This window comes from Ostrea edulis, chromosome 4 (assembly GCF_947568905.1).
Source record: "Ostrea edulis chromosome 4, xbOstEdul1.1, whole genome shotgun sequence".
NCBI lineage: Eukaryota > Metazoa > Mollusca > Bivalvia > Ostreida > Ostreidae > Ostrea > Ostrea edulis.
The window spans coordinates 6,245,447-6,266,755 of record NC_079167.1 but is presented as its reverse complement, the minus strand read 5'-3'; the positions used below and the strand labels follow the sequence as shown (position 1 = coordinate 6,266,755).

Genomic DNA, 21,309 nt, shown 5'->3' with positions numbered 1-21,309 from the left:
TTGAATTAATGCACGCATCGATTCCACTAATTACATCAATAATTAATTTGATGCGCGCATTAGACCAATTATTGGGATATCTCAACTAATAAAAACATTTATTTTGTACAAAAACAAGAGAAACCTATAATAAAATTAGATTGGAATGACCCTGTATTTGAACAAACTTTAATTGCCTTTACCCAAGGATAATTTGTACCAAGTTTGGTTGAAATTGGTCCACCAGTATGTAAAACTTTGATCCCCTATTGTAGCCCCACCCTACCCCGGAGACCATGATCGGAACAAACTTGAACCTTCTTTATACTACCGGTAGGAATTAAGCTTTCAGATAAATCTCCACTCTTATGGCCCAGTGGTTTTTGAGAAGAAGACTTTTAAAGATTAAAAAAAAATTGGATCCCCTAATGTCGCACCACCCAATCCCCGAAGGTCATGCATGATTTGAATAAACTTGAATCTTCACTATGTCAAAAAGCTTTCTTGTAAATTTCAGGTTTTCTGGCTCAGTGGTCCTTGAGAAGATTTTTAAATGACCCCGTCATATTTTTGCATTTTTGTGATTATCTCCCCTTTGAAGGGGACATGGTCCTTTATTTGAACAAACTTGAAACCCCTTCACACAATGATGATTTGTACCAAGTTTGGTTAATATTGACCCAATGGTTCTGGAGAAAAAGTCGAAAGTATGAAAAGTTTACAGACAGACGACATTTACTCAAATAATTGAAGATATCTTCAATTGATGCGCGCAACAATTTAATTAAAGATATCTTCAAATAATTAATAATATCTTCAATTCTGAATTATTGCGCGCATTAAATGAATTGATGATAGCATATTAATTCTTCAGCTGAATTAATGCGCTCTTTAATTGAATTAATGATCTCTTCAAATGAATTAATGATATCAACAATTGAATATAATGCGCGCATTAAATCAATTGATGAGAGCAATAATTGAATTGATGCGCGCATTAATTAATTTGATGAGAGCAATAATGGATTTAATGCGCGCATTAATTCATTTGATGAGAGCAATAATGGATTTAATGCGCGCATTAATTCAATTATTGCTTTCTTCAATTGAATTAATGATATCTTTAATTCATTTGAAGAGAGCAATAATTCTTTTAGAGAGAGCAATTATATAATTAAAGATATCTTCAATTCAACATATCCACAATTGAATTAATGATCTCTTTAATTGAATTGTTGCTCTCTTTAAAGGAATTGATGCGCGCATTATATCCTTATACAAAAGCATTGTAAATAATTAAAGATATCTTCAATTGAATTAAAGAGATCATCAAATTATTTATACCGAGCTCTAAATCAATTATTGCGAGCATTATTTCTACGAAATTGATGCTCTCATTAATTGAATGGAAGAGAGCAATAATTGAATTAATGCGCCCATTAAATCAATTATTGCTCTCATTAATTCAATTGATGCGCGCATTAATTCAATTGATGAGAGCAATAATTAAATTGAAGCGCGCATTAATTCATTTGATGAGAGCAATAATTGATTTTATCGCACATTAATTCAATTAAAGAGATATTTGAGTTTATGTTAATTTGGCGCTCCATAGTATTCACATACGAGTATATGCAGATATTTAAATGTGTTAGGAAGGGGGTTTGAAAATTGGATATATCAGCGGGAAATCTACATTTCTCTGAAAATAAATATGTCATAATCTCGTCTCTCTCTCCGAAGGTAAAGCTCAAGTGAGCTCTTTTCTATTTAAAAAAAAACCAACAACCCAAAAACCTACAAATATATATATTAAAAAAACCAACCCAGACTAAGTAGAATGAAAACCTACAATACCAACATATCGTCACTGAGGTGTGTGCATGTATATATCTAAATGCATAAAAATCAAGAAATTTTCAGGTGAGCGATGTGGCCCGTGGATATTTTGTGGATTGTTTTCATCTATTACGTCATGCGCATTTGTTTTGTATTTTGTTTTTCTTTTCTTTTTTTTCTTCTACGCACTATATTACGCTCTCTTGCGCATTAATGTAAACCCCTTTTGCTTATAAAAGCAAGAAAAACCGAGATTCTCGCATTTTGTTCGGACTCGTTATCCACAAAACATCGCACCCATAAAAACGATTGGATGAAGACGAACACACCTACAACCTCAGGTCAAGGAGAAAGGATGTCTGTAAGTATAGTGGCGTGTTTACTTAGTTACTTTACATTGCTTTATGTTTTGTTTGAATAAACTTGGTGGGTTTTTTTTGTTGCTAGATACCAATGTCTTTAAAACACATAATTATGATATTATACAAAACACAATCATTGCAACAGGTTTGCTCCAGTACGATTCAGATTGGTGGCTCTATGTTGGCGGATCTAACTGAAGTATAGAAAACAATCTAGTCACTTTATTGAATATATAGTATCTAGCTCAATTACGTTTTGTCTTAAGTAGGTCTAAATACAAACCTTATTTCCTGATAGATCTATGTCAAATTTTAATTTCATCTATGCATGTACTGTACAACAGCAAAACAAACACGCAAATTTGTTGTTCTATTACAAGGCCAGGCAAGCACTCCTCATCTCAGCAAATAAACAACTTCACTATTCTTAAAAGTTTTTCATTATATAAAAATCTAGAGTTTTAAGTACTTCAACTAACTCCATTTATTTATTATTTTGCGAAGCATGTGTTTGAATTTAAGAGAATATATGAAATTTAAATGTTATATTCCATATAAAACTTTGACCTTTGACTTATTCACATGGTATTTGAAAACAAAAACAAGTGTTTGCTCCTTGCTCTCTCTCTCTCTCTCTCTCTCTCTCTCTCTCTCTCTCTGTAATTAAGAAGTTCATCATATTACAATTTTAGTTGTAATAATTAATGTTATGAACTTATGATTCTGTCTTATTTGTATAATAATAAACTTAATTAAGATCCAGGATGCTATGTGTGAGACAAAGGCACATTGTTGAGTGAACCTAACATGATATAATAGTAATATTGTGGTTTTATATATTATATGTATTAGTATATGCATAGTCTGCATCCCTCTGTTTATCAAATTTATTGTCATATCCATATTGGAGATACATGTATTTTAATTAAATCTTAAATCAGTATTTGGTTTTTTTCATTTTCAATATAAAATTATTGATAATCTATGAATTATAATTACATAATTTTCCTCTCTGAATTTCTTTTAAATAAAACTTTAATAGAAACGAAAATCAGAGGAGAACGGGGCTGCTGCAAAGGGTAAAAAGTTGAGAGATGGACCGACCCCCAGAGCAAGTACCACCATATGTAATGGCACCAACACAGAGGATATAACAGACCCATTTTGTGACCCAGAGAATCCAAAGAAAATTTTGTTTCAGGATGTCAGTGCTGCTGCATACAAAATAAAAGATGGCATTCATAGGAGTCCATGTATTGTAAGTAGATGAACTTTATCATAATAATTTGATATATATGCAGTTCATATGTTGGTATTTACGGCTATTAAGTGATATCATCTATTCAAATAGAACCATTTAGATAGGTTATATCACTTAATCAAATAGGTGAATCACCAATCTGAATGGATGATATTTCATATAGATAATGTTACATTTTAAGTATACTTAGTATGTGAAAATAGTAGTAAGGGTTTTGAAAATAAAGCACGTCAACCAGAAGGGAAGTGCATTATTTGCAAAATCCTGACTACTCTTTGGCATAATATTGGCATACTCTAAGTGAATTAACTATATATTAAACTTATTATACCATCTGTCAATATTTTTTCAATTAAATATAATGCACATGTTTCAGTGGAGCGAAATGCAATCAAAGGGCAATCACTCTGAATGTGCAGATACTACCGGTATTTTAAATGTGATATTCATTAGTTTATTTTCTTGGAGCATAATTATCAAAATGGATTAAAACTCATATTATTTCATATATTTGGACAAATTTTCTTTTTAATGGTTATAATACATGTAGTTAGTGGTAAACTTTAGTTAAATACTATGTATAATATACATGTAATTGGTTACTAGTCTAGAGCCTTTAAAACGATACCTGCATGTTTATCCATCTTTGTGTACAACTAGAATGCAACACTTGTCAAAAGTGATTAGAAATGTGGGTTTTGTTTATTATATGACTAAAATAATTCAAAACATTGAAACCAGCTTTAAATACCCGATTGCTCATCTTTAGATCAGGTTCAATGTCACTAAAGTTACCTCAGTTAGTGACAAAAGTCGCCTTTTTCTTCACAATTAGTGTAAGATAATCAAAAGCAATCTCTATCCATTTCCTTACACTCACATATACATATCTCAGTCATTCAGAAAGCACAGAATTCAATCATAAAATAAATCAAATTATAATAGGATATATGATTTTCATTAACTTTTTATTTTGTACAATTTTCAATGATTGTGAATTGCCTTATCAGGGCCCCGCCATATGGTGCATGTCCTATAGTAATCACTCTGTCCAACTGTCTGTCAGCACCTTCTATGACACACAATAACTTAAATTCCCTTGGAAAGATTTTCATGAATTTTATACATAATAATTTATTGGGCAGAAAAGATCCCTTTATATTTTCAGATTAATCAGGTTTGTCATGAAGTGATGGGACTTGATTTTTTTTTTATAATGATAAGATAATGGCACTTTCTATGTCATGCAATAACTTAAGACAATTTTCATAGAATATAATGGTAATGCTCTAGACCGGGATTTGAACCCAGGCCCCTTGAAAATCTAGTCAGGTACTTTACCATCTGAGCTATCTGGCACCAGCAATTGAACTAGGCTGACTGTCATTTTTCTCCCTTACTGTCACATTTGGTGCCTTTATGAACCCCTGGAACTGATAGGTGAAAATGTCTGCCAGGGAATAATGGTCTTGGGTTGTACATCTTTGAGGGCAAAGCCATTTAAGGAGGGGAGACTGAGTCAGTCAGGTTTGATCACCAGCTAGTAGCTAGATAGCTGTTGGTAAAGCACTTAATTAGAGATTCAGGGTGCCCATGTATGTTATTGTTTATTAGTCAAAAGCAAATATAGCTTATAGACAAAGTATACAATGTAATAAATCGAAAATCATATAAAGGTCAAGAAAGAATAGAAATTGTGCTTATAAATTTACATTGGTATTTCTAATTTCAAAGGAATTCTTAATAAATTTACCCAAGTTACATGTTGTATGAATTACTGTTTAGCTAGTCCATCCCATATTTTTTGTTCCCGATACATTTAGTACTGTAGACTAGCACCTGCAACTGACAGGTGGAATCCTGCAAAGGGGAAAGATCTCAAGCTGTTGTCTTTGAGGGCAAAGACCTTTAATTAAGGAGGGAGGAATGTTGTGGTCAGATGGGTTCAATCAGCAAACAGTGACAGATATAGCTCAGTTGACAGATATAGCTCAGTTGACAGATATAGCTCAGTTGGTATGGCACCTGACTAGAGTTTCAGAGTGGCAGGTTTGAATCCTGATCTTGTCCATCCTATTTTATCTGCCCGTTACACATTATATTAAGTCAAAGATTACCTTTCTTAAACCCGTAAGGGTGGGTGGGTCTAAATGTTTTTGAAAAGTAAACAAACACAAAACAGATACTATATATGTCCAAAAGAATTCTCATTTGAAAAAGGTCCATCTTATAAATATTTAGGTCTAAGTGTTCTGACTTTCATATTTCAGAAATCAAGAATGTCCTCCATGTTGGACATGGATATTTATTTCAAAAAGGAGTTTTTGCAGTTTACAGGAAGGTAACCAGGATGATGATTTATTTAGAGCAGTTAAACTGTACAGCATCATGTTAACAATAACTCCAAAATGTTTACATGCTTTATACATCTATGTGAACTTCCTATTCTGTTTCCTTTAATGACTCTGTTGTGATTCACTGATGATGCTTCAGTGTCATTCAATCAACCAGCTGTTAATGTATATATAATTTGACATTATATTCTTTTCTGTATAGCTTCAAAGAGAGAGGGGCAAGATATGCCTTGATGCAGCTGTCAAAAGTAAGAGGAAAACTTGTGAATGATCAAAGAAAATGAATTGTCTCCCTTTTGAAACAAGTACATGTAGATAAATTCACATTCATCTAATAAGTTGAAATTGTATACCTTGATACATGATTACTCACCAAGTAAAAGTTGGAATAATGATGAGAGATTTTAAAACTCTTCATAAACTTGTGCACAGTAAATGACCATATTTTGGTTACTATATTTTGATAAACCAAGATGATTCTTATAATTTTCACCACAGGAAGAGAAGGCAGTAGGAGTTATAGCAGCTAGTGCAGGTAACCATGCCTTAGCCCTATCCTACCATGGACAAAGTCTGGGCGTCCCTGTGACTGTAGTCATGCCAATTGTAGCACCAATGATGAAAGTACAGGCATGCATAAGTCATGGAGCCACTGTCATTATCAAAGGCAATGATATTTCAGAGGTCAGTTAACACCTGTTTGTGTACATTTGTATATGTCAGTGTAATGTACATGTAAATCACTCATTTTTCTCAAGGTTTTAATTTTGGATGTTGTGATATGGACACACCCATCAGATCATAAAATTTGTCATCCCACAAAATTTTACACCATGAATCATGAGCTAGTGCATGGTTTTACAGACAGTGTATGCATGTATTGTACTCAATCTAATTAAAATTAGATGTTAGATCCGCTCACATACTCGCTACACAAACATCTAACAACATCCCATAGAGGGTCACGTCAGAGGTCAAATGTGCAACAGCCAATCAAATTTCTCGCTTCATATCAATAGGGTATTATCCCACAAGTCCATGCATTGTTTACGTAAGGAAGAGAAAAAATGGCGTCACCCACGATCATGACTTGTTATCGCGTGTTTTTATTTGAATTTAAACTATGGCAACATCAGGGGATCTTTTCATGTATACTTCAACAAAGAAAATTTTTTTAAATATCTGTTCTTGTTCATTTTTCAAAGCCTCGAGATCAAATATCTTCAAAGCGGTTTTAATTGCTTCCATTTCTTCTTCGGTCGCCATTTTTAATAAGTAACTAAATACAGTATACAATGATGAATCTCATTGGATGCCAAGGACACTTTCGCCTTTGTAGCGATTGGTTACTTTTTCATGCAAATTTGACCTCTGACATGACCCTCTATGGGATGTTGTTAGATGTTTGTGTTGCGAGTATGTGAGCGGATCTAACGTCTAATTTTAATTAGATTGGTATTGTACTGTAACATACAGCACATCTTATCAACATGTACCTTCATTCAAGAAAACTTTGTAGAAAAAGAGTAATGGATAATATGGTCAATCTGATTAAAATCAGATCCTTAAATTGTCATCTGCATGCAGCTTCAATGATCGTCATCTGCATGCAGCTTCAATGATCATCCTTTGAGTGACAACAGATTACATGATCTGACTTATTTTAAAATGAATTTCTTTTCATAGTCAAAAGATCATGCACAGATACTTGGTAAAGAGAAGGGATATATTTATATAAATGGGTATGATTTATGGGATTATTACATTATCTGAAAATTCTTTTAATCAAGAAGTAACTCATTTTTGATAATAAGAAGAAATAAAAATGTACAGAAAATTTCAAAGTAGATTTTTAAAATTTTCAACATCTGATAGATAAAAATATTTTTTATGAATCACAAGATCTCTCTGTTTAGTTATGACCACCCTCACATCTTGGCAGGACAGGGAACCATGGGATTGGAGATTGTAGAACAGGTGCCTGATGTGGATGCTGTGGTTATTCCTGTTGGAGGGGGAGGTCTTATTGCAGGGTCAGCACTGGCCATCAAAAACCTCAAACCATCTGTACAGATCATTGTAAGTGTTATCAGAAAACCATACCTGTTGATATATTATTATAGTAAAATATTGACTTCATTTACTTTGACATTTTCTTTAGTGATTAATGCTATGCTGTTTCACTGTTTTACATTTGTTCATAAAAGCACTGATGGTTCAGTTCGACATAATCAAGTCAAATTACAAAATGAAAATAAATAATATTAAATGCACAAGTTGTTTGTGTTTATGGGGGAATATAAAAACAATGAAAAGAGATAGTAATTCCTGCATGATCAGCTTTGCTTGATTATACAAATCACCTCCGTGCCCCCATTGTTTTTATCCTACCATAATACAGATAACCTGGACAGTTATTCCTTAAATGCATGACAAGTTATGGATATATAATGGCAAGATTAGGAGGAAATAAAAAAAAATTCTTTAGATTAAGTATCATGTAACGTATATAGATTTTAAACTCATTCCAACAACAAAATATTTCTTATGGTTGTGATATAATATGTCCCTGAACATGGCCAAGTTTGACCCATCACTGTGACTCATAATAATGATAGGTGCAGGGGCAAGAATAGGAAGAAATAAAAATCTAATTTTTTTTGAGAATAAGTATTGTGCAAAGTAAACATTTTAATTGGTCGAACAGCTTCTAGAAAATGTGTACAGGTGCCAACATCACAATCAGCTAGCTCTAAATTTCTTTTCTCGATACTTTTTGGTTCAGTAAAGGGAATGTTGATGGACTGACATCATACATATTTGTATACTATTTACACTGTTTTCAGGGTGTGGAGTCAGAGAGATGTGCTAGTTTCTCTGAAGCCCTAAAGGCTGGAAAACCAGTGCATACTGAAGCATCGTCCACACTTGCTGATGGTAAGTGTTTTACAGAGTTTTATCCTTGATACATACCACCTACCACTGAGCATCAACAACTCTTTACTGAGATACATTTTGTTTACAGGTCTAGCAGTGCCAACAGTGGGGGTGAATGCATTTGTAACAGCCAAAGATGTAGTTGATAGAATGGTTATTGTAAAGTAAGTAGAAAAAATCTCTTGTGCAGAATTATGATTTCTCAAATTATAAATTACACTTATGAAGAGTTCAATTATTCTAACTTTTAGGGAGGAATATATAGCTTTAGCCATCTTGCGTCTGGTTGAACTAGAAAAAGCTATTGTGGAAGGGGCTGGGGCAACAGGGCTGGCAGCCATATTGGAAGGATTGCTTCCAGAGCTGAAAAAGAAAAAGTAATATTGTTAAGTTTAGTACATTTAGTTAAGTCATCAACATAATATATGTTATGGCTTGTTTGGGGTTATTCTTAGTACACCTGTACATTTAGTTAAGTCATAAACATAGATGTTGATGGATTGTTCATGGTTATCATAGGACATTTTTCTCAAAGGCTGATTAATGTATAATTTGAAATTAAAAAGTTGTTTATGTTAAAATACAAAACTATTGTAACCTCTTAAATTAAGGAGCCCTGTTGAAGTAAATGGCTGTATAATTGTTGAAGCAAGTTTGTTAGTGGCCTGCTGCAACAAAGTAAACTCTCTTACCCTAGATATCGTTATGCCCTTATGTCTCTCTGTCTGTCTGTCCATTACTTTGCCTTTGGTCATAACATTTGTGATATTCAAGATCAAGACTTCATATTTGGTCAAATAAGTTATTGTTCATTCTTAATTAACAATTGGGCCATGATAATGAAAGTATGCAAACTTCCAATTTTTAGTTTGTCCTACAGTGATATTCTGGTGTTTAATTAGGGTGGTTGTGGCACTCTGTGGTGGAAACATCGACACTACAGCTCTGGGTCGTGTGATAGAACGAGGTCTGGCTGCAGATGGCCGACTCATTAGATTTGTGGTGACAGTGTCAGACAGACCTGGGGGTATTGCGGAGCTTACCAAGCTAATGGCTGAGGTGGGAGTCAGGTAAATGTGGAAGATAGGACTGTGTAATGTGTTTGTATGAACAGAAAATTTAATCAAAGTACTGTTAAATTGAGAAGGCAGAAAATCTTAAGGTTTATTAGGCCGCTTGTTCATAAGGAAGTCTGTTCACAATGTGTCAGTAAAAGACTGAAGCACAATACACATATTCTCTTGCATTTTTATAACATCATCTTGATATGCTAATTGTATGTTACTCGATGTTGATTGAACATGTTTTTTATTCAGTATAAAAGACATATTCCATGAAAGAGCATGGCTGAAATCAGATATATTCTCAGTACAGGTAAGATTTTGGTGTCCCGATTTGAATGTGCACTGTGCATTGGATCATGGTAGAACAATACTTTGTGTTGATAATCATTTTCTTTGGTGAACTTGATTTTTTTGGTCGTAGGAATTCTGATTTTAATTGTAGATGTACTCAAGAAACCTTTTTAACATTCATTAGGATTTTAATGATGGACAGTATTAAAATGTTGATTACTGAAGAATTAATGAAACCACTTTAGAGGGGCAGGGAATATTTAATTTTGGAAGATTAAAAAGTCATTTCAATTATTCAATGGTAATTCAATTTAAAGATTTCTTTCATCTGCAGACTATAGAAGATAAATGCACAAATCAGAGTGCTTTAAATTTATAGTAACCATTAAAGAACTACAGACATTTACTCTGTAAATGCATCAAAAGTTTACATTTTAACAATTTTATGACATTGTCCTCCAAATGTTGTTTGGTTTTACAGGCACCCATTGCACAAATGTTAAATAAAAGCTTTAGAATGGATAGTGGGTGACTTTTTAATTTGTTGGTAATCATTGTCGACATGACACATACACCTTTGCTTTTTATACCAGTGTCAAGTGATCTGAACACTTTGTTAGCCATTGAAGAAAATACCTTCATACATTTTGATTATAATTCAAATAGATATCGTTTTGGTGTGATTAGGGAGAGTGTTATTTTTAAAGATTATGAAATACATCAGAATTATATCTGTTTGAAAATCTACAAATGTGTGCATCAAAAGTGGCCCATTTTACAATGAAGTCAAAATAACATGTTTCATTTTTATCATAACGATAATTATAAACATTATTTATTAATAATCCACAAATTTTTAAAAGAAACAAATTTCATTTGTAAACAACTGAAATTTGTTTCTTATAAAAGTGTAATTGAAATAAATCAAACTGAATGACTATTAGAATGAACATCTAGGCAGTGTGTATGATGGGGATCTAGGCTGTGTGTATTATGGGGATGTATAAATGATGAAAGCATGTATAATCAGCAAATACTGATTATACAGAAATTACTTCGTGCTTCCATTGTTTATGTACCCAACAATAAACAACTTAGACATTTATTTGTAAAATGAAAGAAATATATGGATTTTTATGCTCCAAATAACCCAGCAAGACTCTTTGTGATGTAAGTATGAGTTGCTGTATGAGCCAGAGGAATAATATAGTCCAGTCATAATACTAATTGACCCAGAACAAATTGCAACAGAAAAAATAAATGCGTAAAAACTTTGAACTATATCCCTAGAACACCCCATCAAAAATCGCCACATAAATATTATGTCTAAGTAAAATTATAACAATTTTTAAATGTTGCTAATTTTGTTAAATGAAAATAACGCCATTGGGCCGCCATAACCAGTTCCGAATTTTATAATTTTTTTCTGGAGATAGCAAGACAATGGAAATCATGGTTTAAAAACAGTCGAAAATGAATTTTTTGGTAAGTTTTATATACAAATAGTTCATATCTTAGTTGAAATACCTCATAATTCAGCACCGATAAACTTTTATTTACATAAAATAAACACGAAATCCATACATAACAGACGCTACTTACCCATAATGCACTAAAGTAATATAAAACCGTTATTCATCCGTCTTTAACCAATATTGGGCGTATTTCAAATGATATTTATTCAAGGATATTCTAGTTTAACTTCAACGATCATAATCAAAAGTATTCCGTACCAAAATAGTTCGAAATCCGACAGAAGGGGGATGCAGACGAAAAATAAATCTATGGAACGCGTGTTTAACAAAAAGGTACTGAGAAATTTCGTTATTTATGTTTTTTCCATTTTATTCGAGAAAATACTTCTTGATGAATGTCAAAACATATATATATTATTTTGTTTGATATTCAATAAATTATTTGTTGCAATTTTTAGAGAGAAAATCTACCGAACGCTTGTTTAACTAGAAAGTAAAACTTAGAAATTCTGTTAAGCGATTTTAAACTCGGGCGTTGTTCACTTTATATACATATTTTGACAACAGAAAATGCTAAACCCCAATAACTTCTGGAACTTTACACCTGTGCTCCTACTATGGTTTCGTCCAGGGCCCACGAGAGGCAGGGGGTTAAGATGACCCTCCAGACTTCCTGCCTCCTTTGGCACGCACATCATTTCGTTCTAGCTACGCCCCTGCATTCACATTGTCGGATACCCACGGCTGATCTCGTCTTCTACTCATCAGATGAGTAAAAGACGAGATCAGCCGTGGGTATCCGACAAGAATTGCAGGACATTATACAAATTACAATTTATATTCTGTAACAAAAGGTATGTGTACTATACACATGAATAAATAAAAATTATCATATATGTTGTGGTGCTTCTCTTTGTTGAGAATTTAGCTTTACAGGTAATACCTTAAGGCGGATCACCACACCAAAATTTTATCTGACTCGTTAAAGTATCTCATATGATGTATAATTTCATAACAAAAATATCATATAAGATAATTTAGAGATTGTATCACTCTTTTCATGGCGAGAGATCATACTTTATAATGATATGAGATGCTTTAATGCGCCATTAAATAAACTTTTAGAGTAGCAATCCGCATAACAATAACTTTTTCAGAGAGAGAGAGAGAGATATATATGAGAGAATTTTGATTGATTGTTTCTTGTTTAACGTCTCTCGGGAGAATTTTTCACCCATATGGAGACGTCACCAAGATCGGTGAAGGGCTTCAACTTTAGACCTTTGCTCGGTAATTACGACCATTGAGCAGTGAGGGTTGTTTAGCGTGCCACACCTACTGTGACACGGGGCATCTGTTTTAAAGGTCATCTCCGAGTACCCGTGACATTCACACCTGATGCCGAGCGTTTGGCATTGGAACTGTCACTACCTATTTTAGCGACTTAGTTCTGTCACGCCCGGGATTCGAACGCTCTAACCTATAGATCAGTGCGACGGAGAGGAAAATTTTAGTGTATATTCAATTTAAAGTAACATTTCAAGGATAAATAGCCCTAGGAATTACATGTACAACATCGGTTGAAGTGCACACTCTTCCACCAACGTCAAATGCAACAAAATATCAATCTCTTAGAGCATTCTATCAAGTAAAACAATGGACTGGTAATGACGAAAACATGAATTTGACGGACTTTGGGTGGACCATTGAAGGGAATACGTGCTTACCTGTAAGATCAACCATGCTTCCTGCACCTGACGAACTCTTAAAAACTATTTATTGTAGATGCAAAATCAGTTTTGATACCAAACGTTGCAACTGCAGAAAACATGGACTAGAATGCTTAATAGCATGTACCGAGTGTCGAGGCACAACTTGAGTGAACGGTTTTAGCCTAAATGAAGATTCCGATGATTCATAATATTAAAAACAGTAAGATATAGGAATAAAGACGAAATGTAAAAGATAGCTATGAATCAAAACATTATGATAATTTTGTTAAACGTTATCTAAGAGGCTTACAAATTAGAACTTGCTTTGTAATGTTTATGAGAGTTAATTATCAATCTTAGCTGTTGGAAATCACATTTTTGTCTAATTTTCACCAAAAATGATGGTTTTTGTCCCATAAAATACGTATGTATGGTACTAGAAATTAAATTATTGTTCCTTATGATGCAGTATTTAGTTTTCAAATCATTTCAAATAACTAAAATGGCCTATTTTTCAGACTAAAGCTTTGTATCTATGATTTCCAGTTTTTCGTGATTTTTCTTTAAAATCCGTGATTTTTACCCCAAAAATCTATATAATGCAAATTTCAATTGATGGCGATTTTTAATATAGCATTAAGGACACTGTAAGCTATCCAAAGAACATAAAAACATTTCTGTTGCAATTAGTTCTAGGTTCAACACAATCTGGCGTAGAATGACTGGACTAATAGACATTGAAGTAGCAAAGAGCTACCATTGATAAACATACATGTAAATGTATGGAATTATGATATATTTATCGAATTTTAAAGAGATAGCAGGAGAGACAGTAGGCAGGGAGAGGGTCTTATTGAGTGCATTCCTATGATTTTCAGGTGAAATGTGTCATTGAAGCCCGGGACAAAGCCCATTCTGAGGAATTGGAGGCCGCTCTCAGGAAACGATACAAACAGGTGGCTTGGTTACCAATGTACTTCTGAGTCCTGACAACGGTGGTAAAAGATCAGAATCTCTTGTGTTAAAATGACAAATACTCATGTAATCATGTTTTTAGCTCATCAAAGAAAAAGAAAAACCCAGGAAACTTACATTGGTGAACAGGTGTTTGTCATGATGTGTTGTATGAAATTTTCTATTATTAACACTTATTAGGTCACAGAATACACATTGTCATCCTGTCTTATACACAGAAACATTGTGTCTGTTACTGGTAGATATCAAGAGTTTGTGAGTTAGTTACATGTGTATTTTGCTGTGTTGTTTTAACAATATAATTGTAACATCGTTGCTAGCCATGCTTACCGAGTCAGGGAGTACCTACCCTACCTCAAATAAGGTAGTGTGAATGGATACTATAGATGTGGTTTGAGATGATGAATTGTAGTATGCCATTACATGTATTGATATCTTGTTACACAATGATCACAGATTATTCACTTATGCTGTGTTGCTTGCCAAAAGTTGTATACCTCAACTGGGTGTACTAAAACCATAGATTTAGAAATTGCTAAAGAGTTGGCATATGTTGAACAATTTCAAGAATTTTGGAATTATGATACAGTTTATGACATCATACTTATACAAGAACTAATATGAGTATGATGTCTGACCATATGTGAAAGCGAAAATACTCAGTCATTTTGGGTGCCAAATCTGGAGTTTGTCTTTTAAATTTGGAGTGAAAATGAAGGGGGGGGGGGGGGGGGGGGGGGGCTCCTCTAAAATCAGTGAAAAGTGACAAGCCAGCACAAAGTACAAATACTTCCAGATTTCACTCTGATATGACATCATGTACTTACTGTATACATATATTGCATACTGGTACAATGTATATGATATATTTTGCAATGTTAAATATTGTTTTATCATGTGTTTTTGTTGACAATTTTATAGGTTATGTTTTAGTAGTAAAACCTGTTTATAACAAAAGATTTAAAATAAATTGACTGCTATAGGAAATTAAGTGTATTAGAAGTATTTTATACATGACATTTAAGGTGCAACATACTATTTTTGTATACCGGTATGTTAAAAAGTTCATTTTTTTGTTTTATTGATACTTTTTTTTCTTCTTTAACAATACAGGGTAGTAGTATATATACGATGTGGCTTTCGTAAATTTGACTTTTAAGTACCTCTTGAACCCGTGAAGAACCGGTGTATAAAAATGTAATTAATTCTTTGACTTGAATATTTGTATTATTTGTATAAAAGCAGGTATTTTCAGGTATTGCAGCTGGTGTTAGTAGCTATAGTGTTGTGGCACTACCTGTAGGGTATTGTGTAAACATCTTATGTATTAAAAGTGAAGATGTAGAATTCATTTGTCAGATCAACACTATAAATATCTATTTTGTATCTTAACAGGTACCTATACCACAATAACAGTCATGTTGTTATCATGCTTAAGTTCATTTACATGTTTATTGCTAATTGAGGTAATTCCACCTTCAGTGACATCATAGGGTTTGCAAAATCTTTAATTAAATTTTGTGCATCGTAGAAGCATGTTTTTTGTAGGAATTTAATTCACTGGGTACAATAAATAATTTGGTAAAATATTTGATGCTGTAAAAGTTTATGTTTTCTATGAATTTGATATCTGATATCTTGCTTTTTTTTTTTTTTTTTCCAATACTTTATTTTCATATTTATACAAATTTACATGCAACAGTTCTCTACATTAACTCTCATTTGCACCTGCAATTACTATGTGTACCTTTTGCATCTACAACAACAATGATAAGGGTAATTTTTAGGAAATAAATAATGTGATAATTTTTTCACATATATGTATCAGCTTTTTAAACAGACTGCTTGTCAATTATATTATTATATAATGCCCATTTTCCAAGAATTTTGGATTTGCTTTGAAATGCATTTTCACAATATTTTTATAGTATTTAAACAAATCAATTGCATCAGACAATATGGGTTTTGAGTCTTGAGTTCTGGTGAAATATATCTGCATTTTTGCTAACAAGAAAATTTTCCAAATAACTTTCGTCAATATTGCCTTGTAATCAATAGTCAATTATCTAGATTAAAATTAGACATATTGGGATGAGACAAATGCCATAACTCTGCCAAATGTTATCCTACCAGACCCTCACAAGGAATTTGCCTGCAGACCTAAATTCATTTCAAACTGTTCAGGTATTAAATACTGAGATAATGAGTGGAAATTGAATTGTTCAAAATTTTTCAAAAGTTCAAGTGGCTCAACTCTTTCAAAAATTATTGGACCAGAACCAAATTAATACAAAATTTACTTGAATATTTTCAGGATTTATTTATATCTCGCATTTCAATTGAAATGTCCACTGTAACTGAAATAATGATTGGAAATTATAAATTGTTTGAAAATTTTCAAAGTCCAAGGGGCATAACTCTGCCAAAAATGATCTGTCCAGATTCAGAAAGTAATCTAACTAGTGTATTCTCATGATATATCTATATTCAAAATGATCATGTAGGACTGAAACATTTTCTAAGTCCAAGTGGCATATCTCTGTCAAAAATTATTCAACCAGAACCAAACAAGAATCTCATGATGTAGATCTATCTATATACTAATTTTCAGTTGAATTTGCACATCCATAGCAGAGATGATGAATAGAAACTGAATTATGACAGAAGGATGGAAAAGGATAAAACTATAGTTAGCCATTTTAAGATGGGGGGCATAAAAGTGTTGCCTGTAGTGGTCATTTCTCTGGTATGTTTATTATACAGTGATTTCCTCGATATCCACAATTAATTATAAACATTTAAAATTAAAACTTTACCATTACTAGTTTTTGGGGCTCACGTGAGCCAAAAGCTCCAGTGTACTTTTCTGATCAAAATTTGTCTGTTGTCTGCCAGCATTGTAAACTTTCCACAGTTTCATATTCTTCTACAGAATCACTGGGTCAACTTCAAGCAAACTTATGTTTTTGGGTAAAGGGGATTCAAATTTGTTCAATTGAAGGGCCAACAAGTTAATTAAGAGTGGGTTTAGAGACGAAAATCAAATTTTACTTACCCTAGTACATAATTAAAAACTAACAAATTTTTCAGAAAAATCTTCTCCACAAAACAACATGAAGACCATGTTGTAATATTGTTATAAATGCATCCCTATGTTGTATGGATTGAAATTCAGTTAAGTCATGACCTTGTGTTGCTAGGGTAGGGTTATAATATGGGGTCAAAATATGGAAATAAAGATGGTTCGAAAAACAGAAGGAACAATGTGACTCGGGCGAGCATTGTGGCCCATTGACCTCTTGCTCAGTATTTGTATTTTGCTGTTTAACAAATATCGTAGTAGCACGCCATGGCTCAAACATTCACTCCTTTTCACATGAAAGGGGAGAGGAGAGTACGTTTCAGCTGTGGCTTGTGGCAATGAACGAAAATGAGTGATTTTCTGATATTGAGATATACTTCTGATTTTGTATGTACGACATCTTTAAAAAAGATGGCAACACATACATTTTCTTTGTTGATGGATTAAATTAAACTATATTAATTGGAAATTAATAGTTTTTCTACTTTGAATCCATGGAGTTACCTTAATTAAGGTTTGTGATATTTCTGTGCCAATATTCTTTAATCTGTTCAGCAATTAAGGACTTATAGTACATTTTGTTGTTGTTGACATTATGGCATAGTTCCTTAATCAATTATTGTTTTAAATTAAAAAGAAAAAGGAACAGTTGTAAAGATGGAATATAACAATACAATACTATGATGTTGCATGAAAAATAATTTTATTTAGTGATGTTTGATGTCATAATAAAGTATCATTTGTGCATAAGTACAGAATTTGGTGCACCATATTTTTGTTGTTGTTCTATTTTTAGCTCACCTGAACTAGCTTTTCTGATTACCCGTCGTGCGTCTGTTTATCCGTCTGTCTGTAAACTTTTCACATTTTTTACTTCTCCAGAACCACTGGACCAGTTTCAGCTAAATTTTACAAAAAGCATCCTTGGGTGAGGGGGATTCAAGTTTGTTCAAATGAAGGGCCATGTCCCCTTCAAAGGGGGAGATAATCACAAAAAATGCGAAAATAAGTTGGGGTCATTTTAAAATCCATCCCAAGAACCACTGGGCTAGAAAAGCTAAAATTTACATGAAAGCTTCCTGACACAGTGCAGATTCAAGTTTGTTAAATTAATGACCACTGGGGGGTAGGATGGGGCCACAATAGAGGATCAAAGTTTTGCATGTGAATATATAGAGAAAATCTTTGAAAATCTGTTCAAGAACGACTGGACCAGAAGAATGGATATTTACATGAAAGCTTCCTGACATAGAGTGGATTCAAGTTAGTTCAGATCATGGCCCCTGGGGGTAGGCAGTGTTCGAAATTGGTTTAAAACTTGGTATAGACCTCTGGTCTATGCGAAAACAAGATGACATAGACCTCATCGAATTGACATAGACCGCAACATTGAAAAAAAATTAACAAAAATTTATGACATTTTCATTTACGTCTAATGTACTTAGAAAGCTTGTTTTCTTTCCATTTCAATAACCTCTTTTCCTCATAGTATTTATCAGACATCGACTGACCATGCAGAGTCCTTTGAGATAACTTTATTGCTTTAAATCTAGAAAATTGGCATAGACAATTTGGTCTATCTCAATTACAATTGGCATAGACCAGTGTCATTTGACATAGACTCGGTCTATGGTTAATTTCAAACACTGGGTAGGATGGGGCCACAATAGGGGACTCCTTTGAAGGAATTGTTTATCTCCTGATATTGAAGAGTTCCTATAGTCTGTTTTCCTTCATTAGTGATACATAAGTAACATATCACCCATGAAGGAAAACAGACTATACTTCTCAATATAAGGAGATACACAATTACACCATGGAAGTCTTCATCTGAACGGGAAATTCAGTGGCTGTTTTTATTTTGGATTTTCATACCTAGACGGTAAACAAAGCTGCACTAATATTAAAAGATAGTTAGTTTAACATTCAAATCATTTATTTGAACGTCAGTGTCACCCTAGTGCGCATTCATTGATAGAACCGGCTGAAGCTGAATGTAAATTTACAGACATGGATTATGAAATTCGGTGAAGTCATCAGTCCAAATATCCAGCCAAGCCGAATTTCAGCCGAGATTAGCTCTATATACTAATATTGTGACCCCTTGGTTTTTTTTATTGAAGTTATTTGTACTTTTTGGGGGAAGCCTAATTAGCCAGCGTTATTTGTACAGTCAAACTCCCTTCAACTTAGAAATTCAGTCGTACTCAGATTACTTAAAACAGGTTTATGTTTATACATCGGTGCATAGCTCTCAATTTTTGTGAGCAGATTAAAAAAACCCGAGCTTGTTATTAAATGGAATGTGTGCAAGCGCGGGAAAACATCACGGGAGTTGAGGATTTCGTTTACAGTTTTGACTCGTATTTTATTTTATATGTTAAACATGAACGTTAACTATCCTTCCATTGTTCACAATGATGTCCTCTATCACGTTCCTCATTGACTGTCTTCTATAGCTGAATGTGTCCCGCTAACAGCCTGCAGACCGTCAATGCTTTCGCGACGCCTGTGAATTCGACTCGGATAATGAAAATTCAAATAGGGAATTAGCTGAAGTTAAATTGCATAAAAAGTATAACATATGTAGTTTGAAAAAAAAAATTGTCGGTAATTTTGTCGCAGAAGTTATGTGTCGTCTTTGGTGGAATCGGCACATATTGTCGTCGGCGACAAAAATTGTCCAAGGACGACAATGTGTACTTGGTGGAGGTTGTATGTACATATCGTCGCCGACGACAATATGTACCAAATGACAACATGATAAATCACACATGTTAAAGAACCCCTTCTGCTACGGTCATGTGCACCATGTATAGGATAAAATTTGTGGCACTTCACCTAAAGCTGATGTATGGAGCACCAAATTAACATAAACTCATATAAATGAAGATATCTTTAATTATTTGAAGATTTCATCAATTCAGTTGATGAGAGCAATAATTGAATTGCTACGCACATTAAATCAATTATTGCTCTCATCAATACAATCATTGCGCGCAATAATTGAATTAATGCACTCATCCATTCAATTGATGAGAGCATTAATTGATTTGATGCACGCTTTAATTCAATTGATGAGAGCAATAATTGATTTGATACGCACATCAATTCAAACTGAAAATAACGAAGTGATCAATCTCATAACTCCTATAAGCAATACAAAATAGAGAGTTGGGCAAACACGACTCCCTGGATATTATATACCAGAGGTGAGATCAGGTGCCTAGGAGGAGTATGCATCCCCTATCTACCGGTCACACCCGCCGTAAGCCCTATATCTTGATCAGGTAAACGGAGTTATCCGTAGTCAAAATCAGTGAACCAAGAACGGCCTAACAATCGGTATGAAACACGTCAGACAGCATTTAACCCAATGATAGGTTTATTGGCAAACTAGATCGTTTTAACGACCATAGAATTTGCAAAAAGCTTACTTAATGGCCCTGTCACACTACATCACGACCTCACTACGTTCTATAATTTTTTTAGATCGTGGTGAGATCGTAGTGCGAACGGCATGAATTTGTAATTTTGTCCGGCTTCACGATGTTACGGCGTCCTCACTACGCTCTTATCACGACTCCACTACGATTAAACTACGGCCTTGTTACGATTTCACCACGTTCTCACTACGTTCATCAAGTTCTTACTACGCTCCCACTACGTCCATCACGTTCTAACTACGCTCTCACCACGACTGTAACACGAGTTTCCTACGCTTCTGCCACGATTGTACCACGATCTTACTACGATTCTACCACGATCTTACTACGGTTCTACCACGTTTCCGCGCCGATGTCGCCACGCTTTGCAGCAGCTGAATCAGATCCAGATTCAGTATAAATACAGCTCAGAACCTTCAGGACTGTTGATCCTCCATCCTCAATTCATTCATCAGTTGATCATAATGGCCAAACTGAAGTCTTTTTCAACAGAAAGCCAAGGTCGTACCCAGCAAGATCTACGCTGCCTTAC

The 21,309-nt window shown here is 33.8% G+C and overlaps 1 protein-coding gene across 1 annotated transcript; it reads left to right on the top strand.

Moving 5' to 3' along the window:
• Nucleotides 1-1,903: 1,903 nt before the first annotated feature.
• Nucleotides 1,904-18,103, top strand: LOC125670165 (L-threonine ammonia-lyase-like). The gene is made up of 13 exons (XM_048905166.2): nt 1,904-2,179; nt 3,223-3,438; nt 5,712-5,782; nt 5,998-6,043; nt 6,294-6,479; nt 7,482-7,537; nt 7,712-7,874; nt 8,642-8,732; nt 8,821-8,896; nt 8,984-9,109; nt 9,635-9,802; nt 10,049-10,106; nt 14,153-18,103. Exons 1-13 carry the CDS (start codon nt 2,132-2,134, stop codon nt 14,255-14,257), a joined length of 1,410 nt encoding a protein of 469 aa, XP_048761123.1. The 5' UTR covers nt 1,904-2,131; the 3' UTR covers nt 14,258-18,103.
• The last annotated feature ends 3,206 nt before the right edge of the window (nt 18,104-21,309 follow it).

Coding starts and splice junctions, on each gene's coding strand:
- LOC125670165 (XM_048905166.2), top strand. CDS start 2,132: ATGAAGACGAACACACCTACAACCTCAGGTCAAGGAGAAAGGATGTCT. Junction 8,897..8,983: donor GATAGAATGGTTATTGTAAA/GTAAGTAGAAAA, acceptor TCTAACTTTTAG/GGAGGAATATATAGCTTTAG. Junction 10,107..14,152: donor CAGATATATTCTCAGTACAG/GTAAGATTTTGG, acceptor TATGATTTTCAG/GTGAAATGTGTCATTGAAGC.